Consider the following 24,815-nt stretch of genomic DNA (forward strand, 5'->3'; position numbering starts at 1 on the left):
AAGTCGGTTATTCCGCCTGAGCCGTTTGACATTTCAAATTGCGTACTAAAATTAAATCTGCAACACTTATCATGTCTGCCTCTAAAACCAGCTAAAATATGCTTTGTTTACGGATTTCTGACATTTGCTACTTTTGACAGCGCATACGTACTACCGCACACGCGATCTTCCTCTTACCGAGCCCTGTTGCCGACCCTCTCAACTCAGCCTTTCTTGCTAGTAAGCCGCTGCTAATTCGGGCTTAAGATGTAGGACTAATTCGAGGAAGATGTCGGATACCTGGTTAAACAACTTGTTTTCCGCGGCTCATATTGTCTCTGAATGAATAGAATGCGGAGCTGGTTGCACACAGTGTTAGCCAACTCATTTTAAGAGCCCTCAATTTGTAATTTGTACCTTTTTAGATTTTTATTTTATTTTCAAAGCTTCAATTTCACCCAATCGTCCCACAAGTGGGAGCTCTTCTTGTATACTGAGGTCAAGGTAGTGCTTTACTTGAACATGAAATCAACAAAGAACAGATTTACCCAGCAGAAAGTCTTTTTACTGTTAGAGGTACCTACCTTACCCTATCTATGTTCTCTTTGGTTTCCACGGTGCGGATAACTCTCCACAATACCTGAATTGAGCTTCCCCGCAGTGGCGGACTAAACCACTTAGCGCGTGGACGACGCGTCTTCCAGGAATCGCATCCCCCACCACGCGTCTCTGCGACTTTTTTGATAGTTGCAGCATAACCGTTTTGCCATTATTGCGAAGACCAAAAAGAAGCCACTGTGATCTGATAAGAAAAAGAACGAAAACAAGAACACCGAGCAAAATCTAGAAACTATGAGTATGCGCATCTCCTGGATATATTTAGTGCTTCCACGTTTTATAACCAACACTGACGGTTTTGAACAGCGTCATACGGAGGCAACAACTTCTCAAGGACGGGCTACAATGCCCAAGGCGCTGAGGATGGAGGGGGCTTCATGGGAGGCTCGCAACAGGGCTCCCAGGGAGGTGCAGGAGGCAAGGTGCGTTGATCTAAAGCATTTTTGTAAACAGCTGGACCAACAGCGAATTCTTTTTTTTTTCTTCTTCTCTTTATTGACAATCAAACCAAAACGAACAGAGCTACCAAGACGAGTGCCTCAAGCCCGTAACCATCAAGCAGCTCCTCGATGTACAAGCCCCGTACCCGGACGCCGACTTCGTCCTCGACGGCCGCCCAATCACACAGATCACCCTGGTGGGACAGGTGCGATCCATCAACCCGCAGCCGACCAACATCACGTACCGGATCGACGACGGCACGGGCATCATCGACGTCAAGAGGTGGATCGACCCGGAGAAGGCCGAGGACGCCGACGCGGCCTCGCAGCACCAGCCCGACAGCTACGTCCGCGTCTGGGGCAAGCTCAAGGCCTTCAACAACCGCCGCCACGTCGGCGCCCTGTTTGTGCGTCCTGTCGAGGACTTTAACGAGGTCAACTATCACATGCTCGAGGTCGCATATGTCCACCTCGATGCCGTCAAGCAGAGCCATGGAGGTGGCGGTGGTGCTGGTGCTGGCGCCGGCGGCGACGACAATATGTTTGTCGACAGCTACGGTGGAGGCGGTGGCGGCGGTGGCTCAAAGGCCGCAAACTGCTCCACCAACGCCCAGCGGCTATTCAACCACCTCCAGAACTCCTCTGCTGGTAACGAAGGCCTGGAGGCTAACGTTATCGCCAGGGGCATTAACATGTCGGTGAGGGATGTCGAGGCCGCTGCTGACGAGCTCTTGTCGGCTGGTCTTATTTACCCTACAGTTGATGACCATACATGGGCTACATTGGACTATTGAAGAGCCTGTTTTTTTTTTTTTTTTTCTCGTTTTCTTTTTGAAAAGATTGAGTCTGCGGCCCAGCAGAGGGGGCAGGGTGCATGGTATTCGACACAAATCTGGGCACTGAAGCGGTTATGTTCTCGGCGTTTGGTTGGCATTTTGCGGGCTCGGTTTTAATTTGATAATGCGTAAAATGCTCTTATGATGAGCAATGGAATGCCCTCTAGACTAGTCAACGATGAAAAAGACTTGTCGGGCTGGATACACGGTGGCATGTTGACACTGTCTGTCGAGATGTATGTAACGATGATACAAATAGAATCTTGCGTCTATCATATGGATTTTCTCTCGAGTTGGGGCTTGTTATAGTCCCTATGGAGTACTTGCAATCATGTAAGCCTTGACCGCTTCACGGGCAAAATTTGGTTGAGTGAGTTTAGTCGTCAAAAGGGGGGGAAAAGGCCTCGTCGCATACACATTCTCACAATTGTAGACTGCTGACTTAAGCCTGATATGATCAGGTAGGCATGTCGCACAAAAAGAGAGCCCCTAGTCAGTACAAGCCATGCCAACAGGGTTTTGAGATGCCGCATCTTCATTTGTGGGCTCAGAGTGCCGTGAGAGAAGATGTTTCGTCCTTGTGTTGTTTGATGCAAAATCCCACATGCACTAGTTCTAGACGTGGCCGTTGACTAAAAGCCATCCTTACTTGTATTTCTCTGGGAGCACAAAATCCCGCGGGTGATTACAGCTAGAATATTGTTTCCTCCGAACGATGGAAATGGCATAGAAAAACCGTCCCAATTCACTTTCAGTGAGCGGTTGCCGTTGTTCGAGTAGAGGACTGCACCACATATACCCCATATACCAGTTAACCAAAGCACGCTTTGAGCTGACTACCACACGCAGTGAGATTGGGATGTTTTGTTGCTGCCCTGAGCTGCAGTTAAGCGCGTTGGTATACGCTGCCTATCATCATATCTCCAATCACAGGTAACATGCAATACAAATAGCCCATTCCACTCGCAATAAATTGTGTTCTTTTTTTATATTAGCGCGCTCAGCAGCGAAACCCGAACAACCAGCAGCGTGTGCGTTTGAGAGCATGGTCTCCATTAGTGGTTTCTTTTGTTCTAACAGTATCTTTGTTGTATTCCCCCCCAGTACAGGTCCTGGGGTCAAGCCAAGCAAAAAGAGCCAAGGAAATGTAAGCCGTGCGTTAGTTGGTTATAATACACGGCTCGTTTAAAATCAGATAGCTTGCATGCCATTTCAGGCGTCGGTCGGACCGTTCCAGTAATCAAAGCGGAATCATCATTTGCCTTGGAGCAAACTAGAGCATTCTTCGGATTTCCTGCTCGTTGGTGTACTTCTCCAGGCCCGAGTCGAGGTGCTGCCACCACTCGAAGAGCATCGACTCGCATATTAGCTTGAACCACGGCGTAAACTTGGCTGCGGGGTCCTTGAAAAAGGCCTTGAGGCCATCTGCCGAGATGTATTGTGTGGCCTGGACCTCGTTCTTGTTGATGTCGAGATCCACGTTGGCCTTGATGAAGAGGATGTAATCCACTGTGAGGACACTGTTAGCGCGGGATCTACTTCTTTTGGACTAATTTTTTTTTCTTTTCTTTTCCCAAGTGACCTCCAACCCGGCGGACCGGTCACAATGTTCGGTTTACAACAGACTTACCCTCATGCTCACCCCATTTGCCGTCACTGGGCGCCTTGTAGTGTATGCGAGTGAGGAAGTGGAAGTTCTCGAGCGGCACCTGCTCCTTCTTGATGCCGAGCTCGTGGTCCAGCTTGCGCTGCGCCGCGCGCTTAACGCCCATTATGGAGTCCGGGAGGTTCGATCCAGTCTCGCCTGGTATGCCGAGGGGATGCGAGCAGCAGGTGTTGGTCCACATGTCGGGGAAGGTGATCTTTTCCGTCGCGCGCTGCTGGAGGAGCAGCTCGTTCTTGTCGTTGAAGAGGAAGACGGAGAAGGCCCGGTGCAGAAGTCCCTTTTCTATGTTGGTCATGAGATGGCCTGTAATTTAATTTGCTTGTTAGCTAGGTAGTTCTAACAAGGAAATAAGACTGCATCTTCGCACGGCACAACAGCATTGTGCTACCGTCTTTGAACGACCTAGTCTAGCAGGTACTGACAAATCTTCTTGCTGCCTTTTCCGATGGGCATGTCGTTCTCGTCGACGACGATGCACACTTCGTCCATGAGCCTGATCTGCTCCTCATCGTGGCCGTCCAGAGCCTCTCCGCTGGTGTCAATGTCAGGGAACAGGCTCAAGATGGTCTCGGCTGTGATCGGCTGCGCCGTCGTGGTGGTCGTGGTGGAAGACATTGTGCCTGATCAGACGCCCTTGCGCAAAATATAACGCGAAGGAAAAAAAGGTCTTAAAAAGGCGCTTGGGGGACGATGCGCAAGATCTCCGTCCTATGGGCAAGACAAGATTGTTTTGAGAAGTCGGAAGCAAATGCTATGCTTGGACTTTGCCCCTCATTCAACAGTTTATTGCAGGGGGGCAAAATGTCGGTCGCTGGATTAGATTGAGGACTTTCTCAAGGGTCGCGTGGGAAAGACAAGCAATGCGGGGCTGATCCCTGAGTGCCCAGAAGTAAGGTGTTGGGTCCAGTAGCCTGGTAGATTGAAAGTTATGGGGCACAAGGGAAGTACGGACAAGGGGAAGTACAGAGCATTTCCTTGCAGGGCTCGTTTCAGCAGCAATGGTATTCATACGAATAATCGCCACGATGAAATTTTCTCTGATCCCAAAACAGTCCCTAATAGTAGAGACCGTGCGAGCTATAGTTAATGTCTGAACAGTGGAAGTGACAGCCTTCAAGAAACGGGCATGACATATGAGTGACTTGATGAGACGAAGTGAGTTAGGCCCAATAGCGGTCAGTGAGGCTCAAGTTAAAGTAGAATACCTAGGTAGACAGGTTCATTATACGATGTTCCTTGGTTACCTGAGCTACCTTCAAGTGTTTAATTCATTGCCTATCAACCTTTTTTTTTTTTTCTGACAGCTATCAACCTTTGCGATATCGGCCTCGCCCTCCTATAGACTATTGACTAAGCTCGCAGTTACAGATGTAACCAAACACTGGTGACAAGAGAATCAAGGCTTACCCGGCCCGCAAGCTAGTCTCAACTTAGTCTGGTCAGGTACAGATGAGTTGATTTGACACCGCACCTGTGGGAATTTCCGTTGGGGATGACCGAAGAACTAGCGCTCATGAAGGCCTGTGCTTTTTCTTGTAAGCAATAAACCGAGGCATGTTTGTAGCGGCCTCTTCTGCCCGCAACCTTAGTTCAGACTGTTTCCTCTTATCGGTTGACTTCACCATCGATTTGACTTTCGGGACGGCACCTTCCAGGTGCTCTAGGAACTTGTCTTTCCAGAAAACCTCATTGTCGCATGCCAAGTTCTCGTCGCCATATATGTCGTAGAACTGATCAAGCGCCTCGACAACGTCTGCAGTGGGGACCTCGGTCGCTGCCGAGATGATTGTAATGAGGAAAATCCCAATTTCTCGGTTCACGCCCACCGGGCACGGGTCTCGGGCCAGCTGGCCCAGCACGCCGATGCATTTGACCCCCAAGCCCTGAAACGGATCTTCCCCAGCCTGCGCAGGCTCCGGCATGTTCTTTGCGGCCTTGTACAGGGAGATAAACTTGCGGTGTTCGTCCCCGTGAACGGGCGTCTTGCCTCCAAGAGTGCGCGAGATGGCCCAGGCCAAGCTTGTGACGAGCGCAGCGAGCTCGACGTCGGCCGTGTCATTGGACAGTATATGCGCCACAGTCTTCTCCCATATAGCGCACCCCACGGGATACCACACCTTGCGCACCGTGGCGTTCTCCCCGTTGGAGAAGTCGAGGCTTGATACGGTCCATGCCAGGTTGTTGAGGACAGAGAGTGCAACACCCTGGATTGCTAGCGCCTCCTCGCTGGCAGGGGAAGATGATGTGATACGGATCAAGGATGGAACTGCCGCCTCTAGGAAGTTGCTCAAAGTCGGCAGGTCATGCAGGTGAGCGGGCTCCTCGGGCTCGTGATCCGCTCCGGTGACCTTTTCCATGTCCGCCATCAGCTCCTCGTCGTCCATCTCGCTGTCATCATCCTGGCCTGCAGCTTCGTCGTCGCTATGCTCGTCTCCGTTCATGTAGTCATCCTCAACAGTATCGTCAACATCATCATCCAAGTCCATAACTTGATCTTCGTCATCTTTGATGCCTTCCCACTCGTCTTCTGCTTTGTTGCCCTTCTCCAAAGTTGTCTGTAAGTTTGTTGCTATGGAAGCAAGAACCTCGAGTGTGGTTTGAAGCACGTCCCAGTGCGTGTCCTCGACATCCAATCTAGCTGATGAGATCTCCCGAGTAAGTAGTGGGACGAGAATGGCGTCACAAGCAGATTCCAGGCCGGGGGAATGGTCATGCCATTCGAGAGCAGAGAAGAGATTGTGGAGGACTCCGCAAGAAAGAGCGCCCCTTAGTCCGCCGGACTCGGATAGTTTTTTGAGATTTCTGTAGCAAAATGTCTCCTGGTCGTTGAGTATCATTTCACAGAGAGTCCTATTATCCTCTGATAGCGTCATCAGGCATGTAAGAGCGCTGGAAAGCACCTCGGCCGTGGTGCTACTGTGGGAGGTTAGGCCAAACAAAAAGCGAGCGATGCTCGTGTTGGCTGTTACGGCTTTCAGGATTTCATCTTGAGCTTGTCCAAGCTCTCCTATCAGGGTTGAGAGAGCATGGGCAATGCTCCATATGAACCCTTGCTGAGCCTTGGGGAGTTTGGAAAACACAGGGCTAGAGGACTTGAGGGCCTCGAGCACCTAAAAGGAGCCATGAACAAAAAAAAAAAAATAGTCAGTTTCTGTGCTCTTTGTCCCACAATGGCGATTGGCTTCCTTGATTTGAAACTTACCGAGTTGCATGCATGCTCGGCTGCGGACAACACATCGACCCTGTAAAGATGAACGCAAAAGTCGGCTTCCTCCTCAAGAGCCAACACCTTGAGGATCTCCCAGCCGGCAGCTCGGCTCTCCAGGCTCGAGTCGGTCAAGGTCTCGGTGAGCACTGTGTGAACGACTTGTTCCCTCAAGAGCAGCTTCCGGCATTTTTGATCTGTGATAATGTTGGCGATTGCACCGGCGGCAGAAGTACGCTTCTTGGGATCGGAGGCTTTCAAGTCGTTGAGGACTGGCAAGATCTTGGACTCGCGCAGTTTTGCCAGCTCCGGGTCTGTCGGGGCTGGCTTGGGCTTTCCCACGGGATCAGAACGATGGGCCCGATCCCTGTTCCGTCGTGACTTGCCCATTTTTGTGTGTTGGTGGATTTTGCTCTGGTTATTATTTTCTTTTTCTTTTTTTGTCATGCGCACGTGTGTCTGTCCGTCCCATGTACCCTCGAGCGAAAGGAAGCTGTGAACAGATGTTTAGAGGGAAAGTGGAAGTTATGAGATTAAAACGGCTTCGCTCATGTTTAAAAAAAAAAACCCCAAAAACCTTTCCGCTGGAAAATAGCGATTATATTTCCAACAACCTCGAAAAAGGATGCTGAAACACGAGCTTAATCAAAAAGATCGTTAGACCCTTTCCAACTTTGATCTTCTCACTGAATTAATTCCAAGCCCAAAAAAATTCGCAGGTGGGACCCACTTTGAGCTACTAAGTAAGGCGTGTCTTGTATGTACCTATGTTTAGATGGTTGGTCTCACAGTTGCAGTGTAGCACTACCGGTATGCAGGGTATGGCAGGGGACCCAAACAGCTCCAAGTGGGTGGGTCATAAGGGTGTCTGTTCAAGGTTCAAGCAAGCGTGGAAGCTTTAGAGCTTAAACTGCCAACTTCGTGGAAACCAACAGATTCAAGAATCGTTCATTATCACAACTCAATTAACAGACCATACTTCAAAGCTTGAAATTGCGGTTCTGATTTTTTTTTTAATTTACTTGAAAAAAAAAGAAATTTCCCAGAGAATCATCACCGGGTGCAACTCATCTCTGCGCTCTTCGCTGGCCGAAATCCCAAGGGCCGAGGTGACACTGCTTTGTCTCTTGTTGCTCCGGATCTCCTACTTCCATTGCCATGTTGTCAAGGAGCCCCATGCAACATCATAGGAATCGGTAAACCCGCCTTAGTCGGTGGTATAGCGCACCGTTCACACCAATTCACCTTCAAAAAGGGCGATAAAATAGCATGCAAGATCTCTTGCCAGAATGGTAAAAGTCCCGAATCTCTTCCTCAGCGACGAGGAAATCGGCAAGAAAAATGATGATCACAGGACGGACCGGAAAGGCCTGGGCGCCACCTGGACGCCCTCAGTACAACGCGTCATTCTGCAACCACGAAGAGCCCTGAAGCGTATTGGGCTTTTGGCTATTGCCGTGTTCTTGGTCTACCAGTTTGTCGTCAACATTCCGACCGATGTTCCCATCAGGGATCGCCGACGTCCCAACTATTGGAATCCAAATGCCGGCCCTGGGAATGATGCATGGAATCGGCCGCCGTCGGCCGCCGCTCCGGGGTCAAAGGGCACGCAAATGATGACGCCCGCGCAGCCCGCAGAGCCCGCACAGCCCGCAAAGCCGGCCGAGGTCTTCAGCGGCCATGACATCCAGTTCCCTGCCCTCAGCGCCTCTCTCCACGCCATCGCAGGGACGGGGGGTTTCAACAGGCTTAATAAGAATGTCTTGTTTGCTGCATCGAGTCTCAAAAGCGTTGCCAGACTTCTTCCCATGGCTTGTCAGATGGGCCAAGAGCTAAGGAGTTATGTTCACTTTGTATTGATGAGCAGAAGTGATATGGATTATTTGCAGCTGCAAGCGATAAACGGCATTGACAAGTCTTGTCGTATTATGTTTCACGGTAAGATCCAGACCGAGCATTTCAAGAGATCATGTCGAACAGCTAGGTGTCAAATAAGACTGACATGAGATGCATACGCAGATGCTCGACCTGATAATTCTGCGAGATCTACTGAAGCTCGGATGGCAGAAGCTATCGAGAAAGCACTTTGTAAGTCTGGAGCACAAGTGTCACTTCATTTCATTAACTGAAAGTCGGCTTGCTAACAGGGCGCAGCTCAAATCACCCACTACATGAACCCGCAAGCCATCATCGTCGACAACTATGCCGTCGAGGAAACGTACTTTATGCAGACTATGAAGAACCACGTCACAACCCATGATACTACCTTGATCGAGATGCCGGCAAATGGATTAGAAAAGCTGTCTTGGATGACAAAATTAGACAGCGCATCTCTTACCGGTAAGTCCCCCCCGAGTATTGAAATTTCCCGAGTACCTGCTCGACATGTAAAGCATACTGCTAAAACCTGTGGTGGTACTTATAGTCTGGAACGAAGTCACCTTCGACATTCTCATACATGCAACACCCGGAGCTTCCGGCAGTCTCGCCAGGTTGCTCAAATCACTCCGCTCTGCAGACTTTAGCTCATCTCACGTCCCTCATATAACAATAGACTTGCCTAATAAAGTCGACCCCGAGACTGCAGAATTGTTGCATAAATTTGTATGGCCTCCGGGGCCTGCCCGCGGGTCCAATTCACCTCGCCAGTTCTCAGTCAGGCATCGCATTGCAAGAAAGACTTTGACAGAGGACGAGAGCTCTGTTCGGTTCATTGAATCGTTCTGGCCTACGCGGCCTGCACACTCGCACGTCTTGGTCCTCTCACCAGAGGCTGAGCTTTCACCTAACTTTTTCCACTGTAGGTTTCTGTCTTTTCTGGGGCTTGTGCCCTACCTATCTATGGTCACTCATGTTGCCGATACAAAATCTGGGGCTGGCTGACATTTGTGATTGGTAGACCTCAAGTATTCAGTCTTGGAGTACAGATATTCATACGCTGCTATCCACGAGGAATCGCTGAGCCGTCTTTTCGGCATCAGTCTGGTATCGCCCGACGCATATTTGGAAGGATCAGGTCCATTCGAACCCCCACCAGTTGCCGACGACACCGCAGTACCGATAAGCAAGTACTCATTCCTCTGGCAAGCCCCGAATAACCACGCCATGCTTATATTCGGCGGCAAATGGATCGAGCTTCACGACTTTGTGTCTCAGGTGCTTGAAGTACAGGGAAGCACCAGCAGAGAAGACCTTCCAGAGCTACTATCTCAAAAAGTCATGAGCACCCGGTTCCCCGCCTGGCTGGAACACGCTCTCCGTCTTTGCCGGGCACGAAGCTACTTTACACTTTACCCGAGTCCGGCTGCATCTCCAAAGATGGCCACAGTCCATACCGAATTGCAGCGGCCTCCTGAAGAGTACCGAGACCAGCAACGCTCAAAAAAACACAGGATTGGCAGCGATGAGCCCGTGATTCTGTCTCGGGGTCCTCTGCTTGATACCATGCTGGGAGGTGGGGTCTTAGCCGCGCTTTACGAATTACCGACGATTTCGTGGGACGGGGCGACGGAGGGTGCTGTGGAGCATGAGGCGCGCGCCTTGAAGTACATTACTGAGTTTCGGCAGACTGTGGGCGGTTGTGACAACGAGCAGGTTCTTGATTTCAGAGTAGATTTGTTTTGCGCAAATCCTAAGAGAAGAGAGTAGGAGCGAAGAGGCGCTGAGAAAATCCTCGAGGCCTTGGTTAATATGTTAGGTATGAACATCGGAGCTGAACTGGCTAACTTTGTACACCTTTGCGTAGCAATCGAAGCACCAAATATACCCTTTCAAAAGCTACAACTAATTCTGGACCAGCTTATTGATGACTAGTAGTGTCACGCATGTTCCAACAATCGTCACCACGATGAGGGTCAGAATCTGCGGCCAGTGCGTATTAGTTTACATGCTCGGTTGACCAGCAAAAAGACACAGCACAGGGGGGAGGGACACTGAGCCAAGGACATAAAACATACACTCTGAGTCTTCCATCCAGACTGGACGAGAGCCGCACGCCTGCCATACTTGTCAATGGTTTCTGGAGTGTGCATCAAGAGTCAGTAGACAAGGACAGAATAAGACACAAGACGGTAAGGGCGAGACAAAAAAAAAAAAAAAGATTCCTACTGATGTAGTTTGTCAGTCCTAGCCCCAAGCATGCGGTCGACAGGGCCCAAAAGATCAACCCCAAGGGCTTGGCCATGCGAAGCTCCATCTCGGTGGGCTCGAGCTTGAGGTGGAACGACAAGATGATGGCGGCCGAGACGAGGGCCATGAACATTGCTAGGCGGAGATAGGAAAGAAAGGCTGTAGGGACATGTTAGTCTTTTTTTCTTTTTTTTTTTTTTTTTTTTTTTTCTGGTCTGTTTAGGGTAGGGGTTTATGCTTGGTAGTATACGGATACAAAAGAAAGAGAAAAGAGAGGTTTGGTCTGGTGGTGGTGGGGTTCATTTACTTCGTTCATTGGCGCAATGGTCGCGGCAGTCGCTCGCCTCGTTCTCAAATAGCAAGGGGCCGAGAAATGGCCACGCGAAAAAGACGCCATCGCCGCGTTTGTTGGCTCTATCGAGGGAGTAGCATCGAGTTAGGAACAGGTGTCTTGTTTTATTTCTCCGTTGTTCGAAGTCGGATGATGCTTTTTGTGCTCGGATATTCTACTGAACTTCCATATCCTGTATAAGAGTTTTTTTTTTTTTTTTTTTTTTTTTTTTTTTTTTTTTTTTTTTTTTTTTTTTTTTTTACAAAAACAAAGTGTTTTCAGCGAAAAAAAAGAGATAAGATGATATATGTATTAAGAGAAAAGCGACCGGCTTCCTTGTGAGACAACCCTTAACGGAAGCCAACCAAACAGCTTCCCCGGTTGCCGCAATGTGTGCGAGATGGCGTTATAAACAAGGCTACACAAAAAGAGCCAATCTGCTGTCTCACCTCGCAAAGGACTCTCCAACCACTATAGGGCGCGTCAAGTCGTCAAAGGCAGCGCGAGCGGGTGCGCAACACGTTACGCTGAGGTCTTCCTCGTCAATCGTAGGCTCGACTGTCGTCTGCCGGTCCATGGTGTATTGATCGGTGGCGGTTATTGCCGTTCTTCTTTTTTTGAGATTTCTTTTTCTTCTTTTCTTTATATTAAATTTATTTGTATTTCTGTATCTGTTGTTCGACCGCTCGTTACACCTTGCTAGGCGAATGTTCGTGTCGAGCTATACTAGAGAGATGAATAGCTCGCCATTTGTAAGTTTGACGAGAGGGAGAGAGATTGACTTGGTTTGATTGGGGACCAAGATCGGGATGTTCTTTTGCATTATGTTCAACGATAGGGTTGTTTCCGACACTGTGTGCTGTACTTGAATCGTGGAATATCACACTGTATATCCCTGCACAGTATAGCGCTATAGCCTTTATATAATTTAGTGCATGCAACCGCCTGATGGAACTGAGAAAAGAAACTGCAGGTGATTGATCGATTGGCTCTGCCTCCCTTTAAATAGCAAGCGGCCCCTCTGCCATTGAAAATCTGGGTATCTTGAACGCCGAAAACACGCCCCATCATCTATCTAGGCTACACTACACCAGGTACCTTAAAAGGTATGTAGTAGATAGGTAGCCATTTTAGGAATCAAACATGTCCATCATACGGTGCCCTAAACCGAGTGACGGGCACCTCTATAGATGCCCCAACTCAAAAGAGTCACATATATATAAAATCAAGCTCCTCAGGTGCTATCGTTGTCCGGTTCCCTTGCCCCAGGGGTCTCTATACCCTCGCTTGCCGCGCTAAGCCGGGCGCATAAGCTCAAGAGTACCACCGTCTCCGTCGCCGCATAGTGGTTCAGTGAGTCTAGCATGATGTGTAGGTGTCGACTAAAGTTTACCTCCCACTTGGCGAGGATTTCAAACATGTTGTCTCTGGGCTTCTCCCCACCCGACGAATGCGAGGATTTACTCTCTGTAGGGAGGGCCTGGATGAGCGCCCAGTCCCGATCCGACATGCCAGCCGGCTTTGTTGGTCCTGCCAGGTCCGGGTCTGCCTTTTTCAACTCTTGATTAAACCACCTGCTGTATGTGGCAAAGAGCAAGACGGTGTGCATGAGTTTGGCGTTGATCTGACGAGTTTACGTAAAAATTAGTTAATAAGTCATTCCAATCTTGATTTATTCTTTTGTTATCACTGAATTTTGTTGATTTACTCACCTTCAAGAGCTTACTGTTCGTAAGCATGCACTCCTTCAGGCATGTGTCCAAAAAGCCCACGTGGTCCTGCATCAACTCGTCTACTGTCCGCGTCAATCCTTTAGCACCCTCCTTTTTCTCGAGGCTCTGCATAAACTTGTGCCAGTTTGGTTGGATGACCTCAGCCGTGCAAAAGTATAGCAGCTGCTGGACGAATACCAGCATTCGTGCACGCAGCGTGAGAACTCGCCTCTTGAACACCTCAATTCGGTGTGACGAGCTTCGACGAGTCCAGAGTGCCCATTGGTTGTGAGCCTGCCAATGGTTCGATAAAAGAGACTCGAGGTGACGTAGAGACAGGAGATAGCGAAACAGAGCCTGGTAGCGCCACACAGTCTTTCGGCTGATAACCAAAGAGACCGGAAAGGGCACCGCGTAGTCGAGCTGCAAGCAGTTGAACCCAATGGCACTCTTGTCCGTCTCCGAAGGCATGCTTGTCGAGGGCTGAAACGTCTCACCCACATCAAGACCGGTAATGTTGACCACTCGCTGCAGTGACTTGATCAGAGGGACCTCGTTCATCTCTACCTTTACGTCCTCCTTGAAAGGATCAAGAGACACCACGGTGCCGGGCTGGCGCAGGACCAAGTCCAGCAGTGACTGCAGCTTGCTCGTATTGACCGACTTGACGGGCCTCTTAAGCTCCGCGGCGCCCAGCTCGAGGAAGTACGAGAAGTAGTCAGACGGGTCAAGGAAGAAGTAGTGTTTCATCGAACTCAGTCTAGCAGGTAGCGAGTGCGCCGTCAACAACAGCTGCATCAGAGACTCGTTCGCGTGAGCGTAGGCATTGTGCACATTGTCCAGAAAGCGAGGATCATCAAAGGTCAAGGGCACGTCCTTGACTTGTTTGCTGACGTCGACGCCTCCACATTCTCGTACGACGTTCAAATATTTCCCAGCAAGCAGAACCTTGTCCTTCAACCCTTGCAGCTGCGGAGGTACGTCCTGGTCACGAATGGTATATCGTCTCTCCCAGTATTCGTCTGTGTAATCCTGCTCAAGCCTGTCCCTGCGGATGCTTCTTTGCTCCTTGACTAGGAATTCGGCATGTGGATCATTTATTGCACCGTGATGCAACCACTCATTGAGCATGGCCATATAAGGCCTGCTGGCATCCTTTAGCAGCGTTGTCAACAGTGCGCGGGCCGCGGGGTCTCCTGACATGGTGTCAAGTCTGCTGGTGATGATGCCCAAAACTGCACCACCTTTAGATATTTTCTTGCCACCCATGTTTCCCGGAATGATATCGCCACCTTCCCTCAGCTGGTTGACAATCTTGTCATAGTCATTGGGGTCATCGTCGTCACTTGACTCATCACTCTCATCATCCAACAGGGCGTTTTTCTTCAGCAGCTCGTGCGCCAGGCCATGCAGCTGCAGCATCATGTGACTTGTTGGAAGCAGGTGAATATTGAGTACTTGGAGAGTGAAACCATCGTCGGTCAAGAATTGTGTCTCTAGTTGCGCGATCAAGACGAGGTAGTCCTGGAGGAGTTTCCGTATAGAGGCGCAAAGAGCATGGTTTACAGTCCCAAACTCATCTCTGCTCTGTACATCGACAAACTCCATGAGAGCAGAGTAGTGAGTGGCCATCCTCAGCATCGATGCGGTCAGGTCCTGTAAGCTGGGATCCAAGCCTGGAAGAATTCTAAAGGTGGGACCGGTAAGGCGATCTCGTTCCTCGTTGGGGTTGTAGACTTTGGCGTAGCGAATATACTGGCCCTCAATACCCATAAATACATAAAGCAAATCCTCCAAGATCAACGCCTCCTGCGCAGCGAGCGGAAGTTCGTACAAGGGTCTGGGCTGCAGTGCCGTAGGCTGATGTGACGCCAGGGGTGGGATGGAGATACGCGAGGCCAGTGGTGCCGTAGTGAGAGGCAGAAGCGACGCCTCGGGCTCCCATACTGTCTGCGGCTGTTCAGGGCGATTGTCCTTGGGCCGCAGTTCGGTGGCCACTCTGTGCTTTCCGGGGTCATTGCCCCTCTGCTCTCTGTGGGCTGGTTGCGTCCCACGGCGGTCCGGACTCCTGGTGCGGGATACGACCGTCTCGCGGGTTGTCACCTTGACCTTTTCGGTCCTTCTCTCCTCAAGTTTGCTAGATGGGCGCAGGTTGCCCGAGGCGGACCTCTTATGGGACGTCTGGGAATAGCCATGGCTGGTCTGAGAGGTGGATTGGGAGTCGGGCTGGGGCGAGGCCTCCTTGTATCGCGCATTGTGTCGTTCGCGCTCGCTCCTGAAGCTGGTATCGTTTGGGGTATTATTGTTGTTGATGTTGTTTGCGGCAGAGTTCATTCGGGATCGCGACGCGCCCGATCTTGTCGTCGAGTCTGCTGCTAGTCCTGCGCCATTGGTTTTCTTCATCTTGTCGGCAGCAACCGATCTGGCGGCTGTCGACGACATATGCTCTGCCTACATTCGCGAATATGGCTATGGCACTGTCGTGGCATTTGTTGGACTGCCCGCTGTCTAGTTTTTTTTGGCTAGAACTAGATGTTGTTGGGCGGGTCCTGTGAGAGCTGCAGAGACAGCTAGGAGCACCTCGTTTTTCCTTCGCCCAACCGCGACCAAATGCCTAATACGTACCCAAGTACCTAAGTACGAGGATGGGCTGGGTTGGGTTTGAAAGTGAAGTGCCCACCCAATTGACAATTGACGCGCTTCTGCTAGACACGCTGGGTTGCCCCGCCGTACTCGTGGATTTAGTGGGTCTTTGGAGGGGAGCTTGCAGGGACCGCGGTGGTGGTGAGCTATGATGGCCCGTGCTCTCAACTAGGTACCATTACCTCCCTCCACTCCACTCACTGGTGGTGGTGGTGCAAGGCAGCCGGAGCTGTCGTCGTCCTTCGTTTGCTTGCCTGGGCTATGCAGGGTAGTACGTCAAAGGAAACCAACCGCCAATCCTCAAGCTCCCTCCCATCTAAAACTTGTCCCCAGAGAAACAAATAACTGCACCCGCATATTGGACCAAACCACGAGGAAAATTTACGATTTTATGACCCTGCGAGTGTGAAGGTTGTCAACTGTCGACACTTATCCATCCCAGCCAGAGCTACCACCTACCAACCGCCTCAAGAAGTCAAATTCACCTAACATCACAATACCGCCAAGATGTTTATGGCAAGATCAGAATACGGTAAGCTTCCGATCGATAGTTTCAATACAGCTTCATAGAACCTCTACTTTGAATTCTTGCTGACCATTGTGTGCACAGATCGGGGTATCAAGTATGTCCGCATCCAAAATCCCCCCTCTTGCTAAAGCCGCTCCGTTAACCACCCTCCCAACCATAGCACCTTCTCCCCGGAAGGTCGTCTGTTCCAGGTCGAATACTCCCTCGAGGCCATCAAGCTCGGCAGCACGGCTATCGGCGTGGCGACATCAGAGGGCGTAGTCCTAGGCGTCGAGAAGCGCGTGACGTCGACACTGCTCGAGACGTCGTCGGTCGAGAAGATTGTCGAGATCGACCGCCACATCGGCTGCGCCATGTCGGGACTGCAGGCCGACGCCCGCAGCATGGTCGAGCACGCCCGCGTCGAGTGCCAGTCGCACGCCTTTAACTACAACGAGGACCTGCGCGTCGAGTCGTGCACCCAGGCCATCTGCGACCTGGCCCTGCGCTTCGGCGAGAGCGCCGACGGCGAGGAGTCCATCATGAGCCGACCCTTTGGCGTCGCCCTGCTCATCGCCGGGTACGATGAGGACGGTCCCCAACTCTACCACGCCGAGCCCAGCGGAACCTTTTACCGCTACGACGCCAAGGCCATCGGTAGCGGCTCCGAGGGTGCCCAGGCGGAGCTGCAGAACGAGTACCACAAGGTGCGTGCCCCTCGTTTGAGGCGGAAGCTAACTCTGCCCTCCATGAAATTTTTTTTTTAGGTGTCATTAATACTAATGTGTTTTTTTTTTTCTTCTTGCCATTGTGCAGTCCCTGAGCATCACTGATGCCGAGACCCTTGTGCTCAAGACGTTGAAGCAGGTCATGGAGGAGAAGCTGGACGCCAAGAATGTCCAGCTGGCCAGTGTAACCAAGGAGAAGGGTTTCAGAATATACACAGATGAGGAGATGGCAACTGTCGTTGCCCGGTTACCTGCAAACTAGAGTGGGAATTAGACGGTAAATCCAGCACGTTTGACCCTCTTACGGGGACTACTTTTTGAAGCCAAAATATCATCCGCATCACCAGCTTCAGGTCGGGAAGTTCGGCTTGCATAGAACTTTTTTTCTGCAGACCTGATACCCCCCCACAAGCAGTATGTATAATAGCCCGGCACCAATCAGCACACATGATGGAAGCTGCAGCACTGCTGGATCATCTTTGCATGTGTGATGTCTCTCCATCGTGGCTTCATGTGCTGAGTAGGAATCATGTGATCTCCATCTTGCAAAAAGGGGTAACGCGTATGGTTGAAAATAGAACCAAATATGATAGAAGTTACCCCGTGGAGAATGGAGATCTAGCACTGCGTACACGTACCATGACACCCACTCCAGCGTATTGAGCTTTTTTTTTTTTTTTTTTTTTTTTTTTTTTTTTTTTTTTTTTTTTTTTGGAAACGCCCACCCAAAACCCCGGAATCCAAATCCCCCAAATCCCCCAAATCCCTCCTTCCTCCAATTAATCATTCCGCGAAAGATCCAACCTATGAAAGTCATGCTCGACAGCAATAAGGCCGAGCGCAAAGTGCGCCTTCTCCTCCTTGGCCAGGACCAACTGGCCCTCGGGTTCGCCGTCGCGGGCCCGCTCGTCCTCGAGCTCCTTGATGCGCTTGTCGATGCGCCTGGGCCCGTTCCACACGGACCCGTTGGAGGGCGTAATCAGGTGCCGAGGCCGCTCGTAGGGCGGACCGCGCTTGAGCGACGCCGCCTTGATCCAGGCCGACTCGCAACCGCCCGCGATTTGGTGCGCCGATCGCCAGCCTGTGAGCCGCGCCACGTCGAGGAGTCGGCCGATGGTCCATCCTCTCTGGTTGTTATCTTGATACTGCGGACGGGACCAATCTTGTTAGAAAATCCCAGTTTCTTTGGACGGCTCCCCCTCTGGATCCGACTGTGCCATTCAAAACTTTATTTTAATGACAAGAATGTGGTAACTTACCTGTACCCCCGCGACAAACATGGGAAAGCAGCTTTCGATCAGTATACCGCCAACCACCGTCGTGATCTCGCTCATGCCCGGCGTCACATCGACCAGTCCGGCCAATATCCGCCCGATCGTATTTGCATACATGCCCGTCTGCTGCGCCGCCATGCCGGCCGCGGCCATGGCTACAGGAGGCATCGACGGGTGTGCACGGTACAAGACTATCAATCCCATATAGTAGTTCATAAAGACGCCAGCGATGCTATAAGTCCTGTACGTCAGCGCCGGGCCGAACGGCGACGGCTTCGGGGGCTCAAATTCCGACGTTAGCGGTCCAAAGTCGGGTCCTAGGGAGCTGTGGAAGAGTTCAAAGGCTTGACGGATGCTTTCCCACTCGGCAAGGGCGGCGTTTGTAAGCTCATCGAGGCTCGTCTCGTCGGCTGGGCCGCTCGTATTTCCCGACGGCTCTCTCGGGGGGCTGAAGCCTGCCGGTACCGAGAAGTTACCCGAAGTCGGCATCATGCCCGCGAACGAGGGTGGCGATTGCCCTGGACCTCCGCCTCCGGGCCCGCCTTGTGGTTTGCCCGGCGGTGGGCCGCCGCCTGCCCCTTTTGCCCAGGCCATCCGCTTGCGGGCCAGGTCGTTGGATGCAAAGTTGCAGAGCCTGCCCAGAAGCAGTATCAAGTGATCATAGGTTCCGTATCTGATGGTAGTGGTCAGTATCAACGTGTGGTGATCTTTCAGGGGTTGAGGTATGCCCACATGGAATCGATTCGCCCAATAGCTGCTCTTGGGGCGACCTGTGTCCAGAGTTGATATTCCATGCTGTGTGATCAAAGAAGGCCAATCAGTACAAGTATAACTCACTTCCCGAAAGGGGACAACTTGCAGTAATTTAGTTCCTCCGAGGATGCTTTGATACACATCCATCTTGCAATACCACCAGTTCAAGTCTACAATCTGTTTGTAGTCCTCCATGTCCTTCTCTGTCATCAACTTTTGGTGTCTGCTTGGGTCGTAGTCCTCGATGACCTGGCCATCGCTACCAAAGTTGACTGGTTGACCGGAAAGCTCTTCAAGGAAACCGGCGTTGAAGCCCTCGATTTGGGTGTCAAAAAGGTCCGAGAAGTCGCCAGAGAGATCCTGGTAGTAGATACCGTCATTGGATGAATAGCCGCCGGCAGCAGCTTGTGCCGCGCTCTTCATCTTTCGCTTGGTCCTCAAATAGTCCCTCGTCATGCTACGCAGAGGTATCTCTTTCAGAATTGCCCGGGCACCCCACAGATGCTTGCACCACTTTTCGTGATCCGAATTCCAGACTTCATAGAACCCCAGCAGTAGCGTTGCCGCCAAGGTAGCTGGCGATGTTCTTTTGCTGGGACTTTGATAGTTCTTGGCTATTCTTCGGAGGCTCAAATGATAGTGTTTCATTGAAGCCGTCGTCGGTGCGTTTTGCAGTGTGGCCATTTGCAGGCTTCCCAGAGCCAACATCGCCTGTAGAAGTGCGGGATGATGGAAGGCAATGATGGGGAAGGTATCTGCCGAGACAAGTCAGTATAGAGACCAAAAATTACAGGCCAAGTCTGGCCCTGTCAAAGGAAACCTGGAGGAGGGAACCTGGAGGAGGGAAAGAAGCATACAGGTCCAGATGTGCTGGCGGGATTTTGGCACCGGGCGACCTTGAAACATTGGCGATGCATCCAGTGGGTGACGTTCGTATAAAGACATAGCACGAGCCGTAACGTTGACGAAATGCCAAAATACTAGGGCTACCTGTCCATCATTGAGAGGTGACATGTGTGCCGCTGGATGGTAGCTTGCAAGCATGTCATCGCTTCCGAGACATGACGCCGGCGTCCGCAATTGAGTCCCGTATGTCCCGTCCGCAGTCATGCCTTTAACCTGTCTTCTAACCATGATGCCCATATGGTTTGACCTGAGGTTTGTGGCATCCCTTTCGCGGTCGAAAGTATCGTCATCCTCGTCCTCTTCTTCGTCATCAGAATCAACCATCGAGGCTTCATCATCGCTGTGCCAATAGAGCTCTTCGGGTTTCTGCCAAGCTTCCGTGATCTCCGAAGGCCCAAGTTGCCCCTGAGAATCGAAGTTGGCAAACCCGCTGGTGGAGGCAATGGCTTGTGGCTGGTAGCTTGTCGTCGATGCAGGCGGAACGGCGTCATGATCATGATCTCTAACAACAGAGTATCCAGGTGGGGCAATGCGCTGAGGCACGACCTGTTGGAATTGTGTAGTCTGGTCCAAGGGCTGCTGGAGAGGCAGTCCTTGAAGGTGATGTACTGGTGTTTGCTGCAGGAACATTGCATGCGAGCCAATATGTTCGGGCGGGTAACCCTGATAGGCTCCAGATGCAGCAAAGTTTATACCAGACGGGTCTGTGAACGATATGGCTTGCGGTACTCCTTGATACAGACCTCCAAACTCTGGAGCGCCAGGCTGTGGGCCGACTGCTGCCGGTGGTCTTGGAGCAATCATGGGGAGCTGGCCCTGCTGCTGCCGCGATCTTGCAGCAGCAGCCGTGGCTGCAGCCATTTGGGCATTCATCTCAGACCCGTGGAGAGACTGGTAGCCTATTGGACCGTACGGGCCTCCGTAGGCACTTATGGGCTCCTTGAAAATGACACGTTGACTCCCGTAGATGCACTGCCTCTTCGACTTGATACAGTTGTTGCAAGTAGGCTTCTGCTCGTCGCATTTAATACGCCGCTTTCGGCAAGCTTGGTGGTCTGTCAGATCTTGTCTGCTTCTCTCTATTCAATCAAGCTTTCCCGGATTCTACAGCGGGGTCCGAGTTTGACAAGAAAAGGGGGACATACTCAAACATCCCGTCTTAGTGCGCTTCTTGACGGGAGCCTTTTGAGTCCCGTCATCTTCCTCATTTTCCGCACCACCAGCTTGTTCTGAGCCCCGTCTGGGGTCATCTTCGTCGGAACGCCCTGCCTCGACCTGCACACTAGTGGAATCCATGCTCTGTCAGGCCGAGAACTGTCTCATCAGAAAGAACAGGTACACGGCCTGGGCGACTTAGCTCGCCGGCCACTGTCTGGCTCTTCGTTCTCTCGAGGGTAGCAAGCCCAGCTCGCTCGTTGCCGGGCTTTTGCGATGGGGGAGCAGTCACTTTTTAGCTAGATATGACGTGTATCTAGCCACAAGCTTCGCTCGCTTGCTTGACTGATCGATGAGTGCCTTGTCGAATCAATCAGGGCCCAAGTAGATAATAATGTGAAAAGCTCTAGTCACACCTTGTAGATAAGTAGGGGTAGCCTATACACAATGGATGAAGAGCACACTGTCATCTAGATAATCAAAATAGCCGAGTGCCTTGACCGTGAGCTCAAATTAAGTCACTGTCAAAGGCGAATAATACGCAAAGCTGCCAGCCAGATCGAGAGCGGGATGGCGGGTTTCTTCTTCTTCTTCTTTTTCTCTCTTCTTTTCTTTTTTGTTTCCGTGCACGGTTGGTAGATTGCCAGGCGGGAAATCCGGGTGGTGAGGGGAAACCGTGGAAGAGTAGACACGGCGGGTAGGTTATAATATACCAGCACTAATGTATAGAGGCTTAGTGTAACCTCGCCCAGCGTGGGTCGATCGGCTGGGCAGTGTACAGCGGTTCTTTTTTTGTCCGGGAGTGGGTGATGGCACTTCCGCATCGGTCAAACGTAGTTGAATGTTGATGAGATAGGCCTGTGCAAGTCGTGGTAAATGTGGCGACTGTGTATTCTTGCCTGCCTTATATACAGGGGTTTTGTTTGCCGTTGTTGATGTTGTCGAGGATGAGGACCTGAACAGTGTTTTTATTTCAGTTCAGAGAATCATGACATGCTATTTACTAGTGATCGACTACAACCTCTCATTTTCTACTGTGAGATTGCGCAAGAAAGAGTAGAGCTTCGTAGGAAAATGTAATTCTCTCATACCCACAAAGCACTGTGGTTGTGAAGAACCGAGGCTTGGAGGGGGCTTGGTGTGGGCGATATACTGTCAGTTAAATCTGTCAGGTGTTGAAGCTCCACACAGATCGGGCCAGAACGGCTAAAATGGGGCCTTTCAGGTCGACCAGTCCCAGGAACGGGGTTATAGAATGTGTAGGAAGTACGTGTGGGGGCAAACTCCAGATGGGATACGACATAACCCCTTGCACAGAGGTAGGATTATCTTGTCTTTATCCTAAACCTAAGTCCGTGCAAAGCGGGGGATTTCAAAATGTTATCACCATACAGCTATTGTAGACTACAGTAGGTAGTTGGGGATAGATTCAGGTGCCAACTCACCTAGGTAGCCTAAAAAAGTGCCCTGCCAACCTCCCTAGTAATCAAGGTAAAACCATTCTGGCTAGCTTTCTCATGCGGGGCTCGTCATGGCCAAGTCCTCAGGCTGCTAAAAGGTGCTCTGCGGGCCGGCAGGCCCAATCCAGCCTAGACTAGCAGAGGCGCGGGATCGCGCAAGCCAATTGAGAAACAACTGACTACCTACCTACATACGGAGTAGTAGACAGACTGGGCGGAGGCTCCCATGCACTTGCAGCGGCCAGGCTCCCGGTGTCCAATCAGGGGGGCAGCACGGGCGTACCGAGGCGTCCACTCAGGGGCGAGACAGCAATTGAGGAGACACAGGCACCTCCAACTTTGCGGACGTAAAGCAAATGCCATCCCCAAGCAGCCTAGTCAAAATCTCGGGAGAAAGCCATCATTGGATGATTGTACCCAAAGAACTTGGCGAACTTTTGCTTCTTTCGAGCCATCTTGCTAGGAAGCAATTTCGAGCTCCCTTTTGCCCTGGATGGCTCCCTGTCTCTACAGTAGTGCCGGCGTCTAGCCCAAATGATGTGACTGATTATAATACTCCGTACTAAGCCCTGCCAGGATATCAGGATGTTTGTTAAATCAAGGTGACGTTGTGGAACACGCAATGTTCGCATTTGATCGTACAGCCAAGAGCCTTTCGTGTGTCGATCATGCCTGTCCCTTAGGTGCATGTATGTTGTAGTCCTGAGTCTTCCGCGAGATACGGCGTTGTGCGCAATCACTCCGACAATCCTACTTCATCGGAGGAGAACGTAAACATCCAAGGCATAGGCCGAACCAGGGCAAAACAATTTCCTCTTCAACCACTTGGGAACAGTGAGGCGTGTGCACAGCGCCTGGGCCCACGTTACCCGTGTATATTCGAGATAATTCGGTCACGCCGGCCCTTCCGCATATGTGGCGAAAGACAATATAGTCTTTCCATTTGGTGTGTGCCAAAGGTACCATATAGGCGGCCTCCAGCCAGTCTGCCCAGGACGGTGCGAGTACCTCAAGCGGGGACCATGGTTGAATTGCGGGTGAAAGACGACGGTTTACCAAAATAACAGTGTACTGGACATACGAACGAGACTTTAGTGCTCCAATGCACTCAAACCAACCTGACGTTCGATCCGAGCACAACGCATCTTGAATTTCGCCCGTCTGGTCCGCGTTCTCGGATTGTGTTAGCTGCGTAATAGAGAAATGCTCCGGCTAGGTAGGTGTATTAGTGCAACTGTCCATGTCAGCTGCCTCCAGTTTGACGAACCGAGGGCGTTGTTGAACAGAGGCCGCCTTTGTGACTCCTGACGGGAGGAAGCATATGAATTGTCCTGCTTTGCGATCACCGATATTGCGGCGAAGTGGGTGGAGACTCGACAAGTTTACTGTGAGCCCTGTGCCATATTTCTTTTTCTTCTTTCCTCTGCTCGGACTCGCAGGAAGAACAGCCCTGAAAGAAAGCATAAATCCATGCCATCCACAGAGACCGGGCAAGTCGGATGACGCCCGCGGCACTTAGGTGCTGTATCAGGCTCTGTTTTTGCAAGTATTCTTGCAAGGTGCTGATATTGAACCGGATTATTATTCCGTGATGGCAAAAGATTTTGTGGGTTGGTCAGACAATAGAATGTACGCCGGTAGTAAAATGCAGAGCCAAAAAAAATTTTGGAGCCAACACACAATATGAGGCTCCAAGTGACTCCTCACTGTCAACCCTTATATAGTTACAGGATAGAATGCTGGAGTTCCCAGAAACGGGCATGCATGCATCCGCAATTCCATGAGTAGATGGACGAAAGTCTCTCGGAAGAATGAAGTCGAAGCCATCCCAAATGACAAGATGCGTTCGCCCGGCTTCTAGCCGTGTCGGGATTGCTTGCCAGTCAGTCCAGTCGCTGTTGGTCTGGCCCGACTGGGCAATGGAACAAATTTACCGGCGTGCGGTGTACAAGCTTTAGGCCATGGCTACACATCGGCATGTAGGTATCGAGAACAACGCGCAATTCATAATTGCAGGTGTGTATTCTGTGCTGTACTGCCTGGGCTTTGTACATACCTGCAATGACGATCAAAGGATCCATATGACGGTGTTTCACCGGGCCCGTTCTGAAATCGCACCTGGTGATGCTGGAAAAGACTCCTCTGACCCGAGCAGAGAAGTAGGTGGTTAGCCGGCCGACGAAAATATCGTGGGCACCGTCGCACCCGTGAGATCAAAGGTGGAGCGAGCGTCTATGCCCTGGCCGTGATCTGTCTGCCTTACACTGCATCGCGGTTGAGAAATGAATGCAGTGTATTCATTTTTTTTTAGATGAATGTCTTTTTGCTTCTTGAAGGGGAGTTTTGAGCGATTGCAGGGCAAAAGATGATCAGAAGTATTAAGAGTTTGAGAAACTATAGTGTTGTGCATGTGTTGGGGAAATTGAACCACTCTTGCAGCTTAAGAGCTATGACTGCCGAGCTTGGATTTTTT

The 24,815-nt window shown here is 51.0% G+C and overlaps 9 protein-coding genes across 9 annotated transcripts; 4 read left to right on the forward strand and 5 right to left on the reverse strand.

The window, feature by feature from the left end:
• Positions 1 to 450: 450 nt before the first annotated feature.
• On the forward strand, positions 451 to 1,895 carry PgNI_07529 (uncharacterized protein). The gene is made up of 3 exons (XM_031127539.1): positions 451 to 835; positions 904 to 1,019; positions 1,118 to 1,895. Exons 1-3 carry the CDS (start codon positions 832 to 834, stop codon positions 1,829 to 1,831), a joined length of 834 nt encoding a protein of 277 aa, XP_030980529.1. The 5' UTR covers positions 451 to 831; the 3' UTR covers positions 1,832 to 1,895.
• Positions 1,896 to 2,554: 659 nt separating this feature from the next.
• Positions 2,555 to 4,438, reverse strand: PgNI_07530 (uncharacterized protein). Its single transcript, XM_031127540.1, has 3 exons — positions 3,962 to 4,438; positions 3,504 to 3,842; positions 2,555 to 3,382 (listed from the first exon to the last, which is right to left on the reverse strand). Exons 1-3 carry the CDS (start codon positions 4,152 to 4,154, stop codon positions 3,147 to 3,149), a joined length of 768 nt encoding a protein of 255 aa, XP_030981667.1. The 5' UTR covers positions 4,155 to 4,438; the 3' UTR covers positions 2,555 to 3,146.
• An 83-nt stretch (positions 4,439 to 4,521) lies between these two features.
• On the reverse strand, positions 4,522 to 7,212 carry PgNI_07531 (uncharacterized protein). The gene is made up of 2 exons (XM_031127541.1): positions 6,742 to 7,212; positions 4,522 to 6,649 (listed from the first exon to the last, which is right to left on the reverse strand). Exons 1-2 carry the CDS (start codon positions 7,189 to 7,191, stop codon positions 5,051 to 5,053), a joined length of 2,049 nt encoding a protein of 682 aa, XP_030981668.1. The 5' UTR covers positions 7,192 to 7,212; the 3' UTR covers positions 4,522 to 5,050.
• Positions 7,213 to 8,033: 821 nt separating this feature from the next.
• Positions 8,034 to 10,392, forward strand: PgNI_07532 (uncharacterized protein; the record flags this gene model as incomplete). Its single annotated transcript, XM_031127542.1, has 5 exons — positions 8,034 to 8,682; positions 8,764 to 8,832; positions 8,899 to 9,084; positions 9,170 to 9,544; positions 9,644 to 10,392. The coding sequence occupies 5 exons, from the start codon at positions 8,034 to 8,036 to the stop codon at positions 10,390 to 10,392; spliced, it is 2,028 nt and encodes a 675-aa protein (XP_030981666.1).
• Positions 10,393 to 10,527: 135 nt separating this feature from the next.
• On the reverse strand, positions 10,528 to 11,780 carry PgNI_07533 (uncharacterized protein; the record flags this gene model as incomplete). The annotated part of the gene is made up of 5 exons (XM_031127543.1): positions 10,528 to 10,605; positions 10,701 to 10,762; positions 10,852 to 11,031; positions 11,180 to 11,286; positions 11,653 to 11,780. 5 exons carry the CDS (start codon positions 11,778 to 11,780, stop codon positions 10,528 to 10,530), a joined length of 555 nt encoding a protein of 184 aa, XP_030981191.1.
• Positions 11,781 to 12,217: 437 nt separating this feature from the next.
• On the reverse strand, positions 12,218 to 15,461 carry PgNI_07534 (uncharacterized protein). The gene is made up of 2 exons (XM_031127544.1): positions 12,916 to 15,461; positions 12,218 to 12,827 (listed from the first exon to the last, which is right to left on the reverse strand). Exons 1-2 carry the CDS (start codon positions 15,355 to 15,357, stop codon positions 12,438 to 12,440), a joined length of 2,832 nt encoding a protein of 943 aa, XP_030981664.1. The 5' UTR covers positions 15,358 to 15,461; the 3' UTR covers positions 12,218 to 12,437.
• Positions 15,462 to 16,065: 604 nt separating this feature from the next.
• On the forward strand, positions 16,066 to 17,056 carry PgNI_07535 (uncharacterized protein; the record flags this gene model as incomplete). The annotated part of the gene is made up of 3 exons (XM_031127545.1): positions 16,066 to 16,090; positions 16,265 to 16,773; positions 16,883 to 17,056. The coding sequence occupies 3 exons, from the start codon at positions 16,066 to 16,068 to the stop codon at positions 17,054 to 17,056; spliced, it is 708 nt and encodes a 235-aa protein (XP_030981665.1).
• A 517-nt stretch (positions 17,057 to 17,573) lies between these two features.
• PgNI_07536 (uncharacterized protein) lies at positions 17,574 to 21,422 on the reverse strand (the record flags this gene model as incomplete). Its single annotated transcript, XM_031127546.1, has 5 exons — positions 20,873 to 21,422; positions 19,679 to 20,806; positions 18,963 to 19,576; positions 18,054 to 18,863; positions 17,574 to 17,939 (listed from the first exon to the last, which is right to left on the reverse strand). The coding sequence occupies exons 1-5, from the start codon at positions 21,021 to 21,023 to the stop codon at positions 17,574 to 17,576; spliced, it is 3,069 nt and encodes a 1,022-aa protein (XP_030981662.1). The 5' UTR covers positions 21,024 to 21,422.
• Positions 21,423 to 22,568: 1,146 nt separating this feature from the next.
• Positions 22,569 to 22,805, forward strand: PgNI_07537 (uncharacterized protein; the record flags this gene model as incomplete). The annotated part of the gene is made up of 1 exon (XM_031127547.1): positions 22,569 to 22,805. The coding sequence occupies one exon, from the start codon at positions 22,569 to 22,571 to the stop codon at positions 22,803 to 22,805; it is 237 nt and encodes a 78-aa protein (XP_030981663.1).
• Between the last annotated feature and the right edge of the window lie 2,010 nt (positions 22,806 to 24,815).

Source organism: Pyricularia grisea, assembly GCF_004355905.1.
Source record: "Pyricularia grisea strain NI907 chromosome Unknown Pyricularia_grisea_NI907_Scaffold_4, whole genome shotgun sequence".
Classification (NCBI taxonomy): domain Eukaryota; kingdom Fungi; phylum Ascomycota; class Sordariomycetes; order Magnaporthales; family Pyriculariaceae; genus Pyricularia; species Pyricularia grisea.

Bases quoted from the DNA above. Each gene is read 5' to 3' on its own strand.
- PgNI_07531 (XM_031127541.1), bottom strand. From the start codon at position 7,191: ATGACAAAAAAAGAAAAAGAAAATAATAACCAGAGCAAAATCCACCAA. The intron at 6,650-6,741 runs GTAAGTTTCAAA...GGCTCCTTTTAG, and splicing joins CCGAGCATGCATGCAACTCG to GTGCTCGAGGCCCTCAAGTC.
- PgNI_07534 (XM_031127544.1), bottom strand. From the start codon at position 15,357: ATGTCGTCGACAGCCGCCAGATCGGTTGCTGCCGACAAGATGAAGAAA. The intron at 12,828-12,915 runs GTGAGTAAATCA...TAAACTCGTCAG, and splicing joins CGAACAGTAAGCTCTTGAAG to ATCAACGCCAAACTCATGCA.
- PgNI_07529 (XM_031127539.1), top strand. The intron at 1,020-1,117 runs GTGCGTTGATCT...CAAAACGAACAG, and splicing joins AGGGAGGTGCAGGAGGCAAG to AGCTACCAAGACGAGTGCCT.
- PgNI_07530 (XM_031127540.1), bottom strand. From the start codon at position 4,154: ATGTCTTCCACCACGACCACCACGACGGCGCAGCCGATCACAGCCGAG. The intron at 3,843-3,961 runs GTCAGTACCTGC...ATTAAATTACAG, and splicing joins AAAAGGCAGCAAGAAGATTT to GCCATCTCATGACCAACATA. The intron at 3,383-3,503 runs GTAAGTCTGTTG...GTGTCCTCACAG, and splicing joins CAAATGGGGTGAGCATGAGG to TGGATTACATCCTCTTCATC.